We start from the raw sequence: 3,580 nt of genomic DNA on the forward strand, positions 1-3,580 counted from the left end.
ACTCATAATTCTTTCATACTGAATCCCAAAAAGCATTATATTATTACTATTGTTGTAATCATAATAATAATTATTATTAATATTATTATTAGTACAACAATCGCAATAATAATCAGCTATATAATAATAATAATAATAATAATAATAATAATTATTATTATTATTATAGCGTATGTGGAATTTACATGGAAAAATACAGTCAAATTTTATTTTAATAACAGGCTAGTTGATGAGTTCATTTCAGTAATCTAAAAGGTTGTGTGGAAACAACGGAGATACAGAGAAACTTTATATTTTCGTTATCTTTTTTATTCCCAACATCAAATTAATATAACAATAAATGGCAAGATTTTAGCTTGTTTAAGCAAATTTAACTATGGAGTTATAAAAAGCAAATCAAATGAAACATAGTAATAAATACATGTCAATTAATCTCATCCAGTGAAAGCAAAAGACACACAAGTTCATCTGAAGATACAAAAGAAAATACAAAAGAAGGCAGCAATGATGGCTACATTAAATAGGCTATTTGTATGGAATTGGCAGTAGGCTACTACACTATCAAACAAATCAAAATAATATTGTTTATGGTTTGAAAACAAAAATCGCATTTCTCAAGCCTCTGGCTTGTAGATTTTTAAAGTGCACATCATGAACTTTTGAAGTTGCAAAACAAAATACATTATACAAACAAATTAACAAATAAAAACATAAATCACAACAAAACGCATTTTACAGCTACAAAATGTTTTTTTACATTATCAAATATAAACAATTATGCATAAAGGTATGATTTTGTGGAAGACAGCTTTTTGGTCGGAGTGACGTGGGAAATACCCATGGCAGTGCTGCTCGCGACATGGCAGAGGGGTCTTCCAGCCACGTCTCCATGGAAAGTGGAAATTATAGGCTATACATTTATTGGCAGAACCGAATTAGGGCTATAATCACATAAAAAAAAAAAATCATATTTAGACTATGCAACAAGTTGATAAAATAGAATTATTGTGAAAATTGAACATGACTTTTTAAAGAACCTAAAATTTCTATCCTCTCAAAAAATGCATTTTGTTAGCAACAGATAAACAGGTACGATTGACACGGATTGACATTATTTTGCTGTGGACTGCAGTGAACCGTTAACATAGTTATATGTAATTTTATCTTTAGGCTAATTGTTTAGAAGGAAACAGAGTGATGGTGGTGGCTGGGTAGCTTGAGTTCTGAAAGGTCATCTTCTTCGCTTGAGTGGAGTTCCATCGCTATTTCATCGGAGTCACTGAAGTGGGAGTGCGGGGAAAACTCTCCGTCGCTCCGGGGAGACTCTTTCCTACCACCTCCAGCCGATGTCAGCGAACTGCCTGGCCGATTGGAGGATGAAGGAGACGGCGAACACATCGCTTCTTCAACCATGGCGGAAAATGAACCGTTGTCGAAGGAGGAGCGGAAAGGCATACCGCTGATGTGGACAGGTAAGCTGCTACCTGAGACGGGCACAGCCGCCGCTGTCCTACAGGTTGTCGGTGAAGGGGACGCTCTGTCTTTCGCTCCGTCAAAACTTACGGCGGAAGAAATCATAATGTCACACTTTGGCGAGTTGTTGTTACTGTTGGAGTTGTCGGCGCTGCTATTGTTGGAAGCGACCGGACCTTCGAGCAGCTCAGCCAGTGCGTTGATGTAAATCTGCGCCATCTGTAAAGTTTCATATTTGGAGAGTTTCTTGTCGTTATCAAACGCTGGGATGACGCTGCGCAGCTCGTCAAACGCGTGGTTAAGCCCGTGCATCCGCCTCCTCTCGCGCGCGTTGGCGGCCACGCGCCTCTGTTTCTGAACCCCATTGTTCGGTTTGCTGGACGGGGCTCTCTGTCTCATGGATTCCTCATCATCGGGCCCCGTCAGCGTGCCTTTAAGACGGCAAAGATCCCTGACTTTGAGCGAAGAAGAGGAGGGGCTCTTGGCAGATTTTCTGTAGCTGGGAGGGCTGGGATGGCCTGATGACCCCGGGGAGCCACTCTCTGAAAAATAAAGAGAAAAAAATATCAATGAATTGGTCTCGTTTGATAACTTATAATAAAGGCATATTGGCTAACTCTTGTGATAATTTAAGTTGATATTCAAGAGCATAACAATGTTTTAACCGTAGGCTACAAAATAAACTTTTCACTTAACCTATCTGTAAAGGAAAGTAGGCCTGTTGCTTTTTTCTGCCCATTTAGCCTACCACCTTCAGTAGCCTATGCAAAAGCGCTTAATCCCAGCTTTCTGTTAAACATGATGTTTCATTGCAGGTGAAATTGCTTTGAAAGTTGACCAAATATTTTACGCAGCGAAGAATTTACAAGCAGCTTTTCTCACCGTGGTAGGAGCCGGTGCTCGGGCAGGGCGAGTGCCGCAGGTAGTCGGGTGAAGTGGCGTGTGCCGCGCAGGTGCCAGAAGGCTGCATTGAAGCCAGCCAGGCGCGTGGATCACTGCCGCTGTCCACGAGCGTCAGTCCAGGTTCGTAGCGGGACTCCTCGAGCTGCTGCTTCCCTCCCCTCTCCACCACTCTCGCACTCAGCTGCCGTGAGCCCAGGGCTGCCACTGCCTCCAGTGCGTCTTTGCTCCAGTCGTCCATACTTAAGACCTCCATGTTTCCAAAACGCCAACAGGTAGGCAAAGTTAAACCGGCTATCAATAACTGAAAACAATTTCTTGGAGTCACGCACTGCTATGCTGTCGCACTGTGTGTTTATAACGGTCGCGTGCGGGACTCCTTCTCTGGTGTCTCGCGGCGCGGCGTCGGTTTAAAAAGCGGCACGCGTCTGGGAGCCCCCCTCCTCGCGCTGGTCGCGTGTTGACGTCCAATGAGAAGCCTCGGTAAAGCCCGAGAGAGGTGATTATGGCCCCCAGAAGCCGAACTGTTTATGATAACGTAACGATTTAAGGAGTGTTTAACGCAAGGGAGGTAAGGGGAACCTCCCACAGGACGCACGTGCAGTAGGGGAGGCGACAGTTTTTTTTAAGAAGCGTGCGCGAGACGTGCGCAGCTGGGACAGAATTCCTACCTGTCCGTGTGTGGGTCTTACATCTCAGGCATGTCAGAGGGAGGGAGAAGGATAGAGAGTGAGCTGGAGAGTTTGAAAAGTGTTTGCCATCTTCAACTGTCTGAACTGATTCCCCTCTACCTTTATCCTCGGTGTAAAAGCTGCATTTCTGTCCCATAGGCAGACTTAGGTGTACACATGTGTCTATTACAGTCACTATTATGAAAGAAAAGAATTCTATAAAAGACAAAACCAACTTAAAGTATGGAGCTCATTCTCAATATAGGCACTACCCTATATATATATATATATATATATATATATATATATATATATATATATTGTTTTATCTTACAAGATAAAACAAGAAATAAGTTGTACAAATTATCAGTTAACAGATAAAAAGCTTGACCAAAAACAAAAAACTTTGGACTAAGTAGGCTTGACCAAAAGACAGCCTAAAAAAAGTAAAAAAAAAAAATCTTTGCGGCTCCTGGGGCTCGCGCGCTCATTGTCAATTCATTCATTCTAAGATCATCTCCAGTTTCCATTTTTCT

At 42.0% G+C, this 3,580-nt stretch overlaps 1 protein-coding gene across 1 annotated transcript; it reads right to left on the reverse strand.

Moving 5' to 3' along the window:
- Nucleotides 1-313: 313 nt before the first annotated feature.
- atoh1a (atonal bHLH transcription factor 1a) lies at nt 314-3,263 on the reverse strand. Its single transcript, XM_056376823.1, has 2 exons — nt 2,356-3,263; nt 314-2,015 (listed from the first exon to the last, which is right to left on the reverse strand). Exons 1-2 carry the CDS (start codon nt 2,627-2,629, stop codon nt 1,180-1,182), a joined length of 1,110 nt encoding a protein of 369 aa, XP_056232798.1. The 5' UTR covers nt 2,630-3,263; the 3' UTR covers nt 314-1,179.
- Nucleotides 3,264-3,580: the final 317 nt, after the last annotated feature.

This window comes from Seriola aureovittata, chromosome 5 (genome assembly GCF_021018895.1).
Source record: "Seriola aureovittata isolate HTS-2021-v1 ecotype China chromosome 5, ASM2101889v1, whole genome shotgun sequence".
Taxonomy (NCBI): Eukaryota; Metazoa; Chordata; class Actinopteri; order Carangiformes; family Carangidae; genus Seriola; species Seriola aureovittata.

Bases quoted from the DNA above. Each gene is read 5' to 3' on its own strand.
- atoh1a (XM_056376823.1), bottom strand. From the start codon at position 2,629: ATGGAGGTCTTAAGTATGGACGACTGGAGCAAAGACGCACTGGAGGCA. The intron at 2,016-2,355 runs GTGAGAAAAGCT...TTTATTTTTCAG, and splicing joins GAGCACCGGCTCCTACCACG to AGAGTGGCTCCCCGGGGTCA.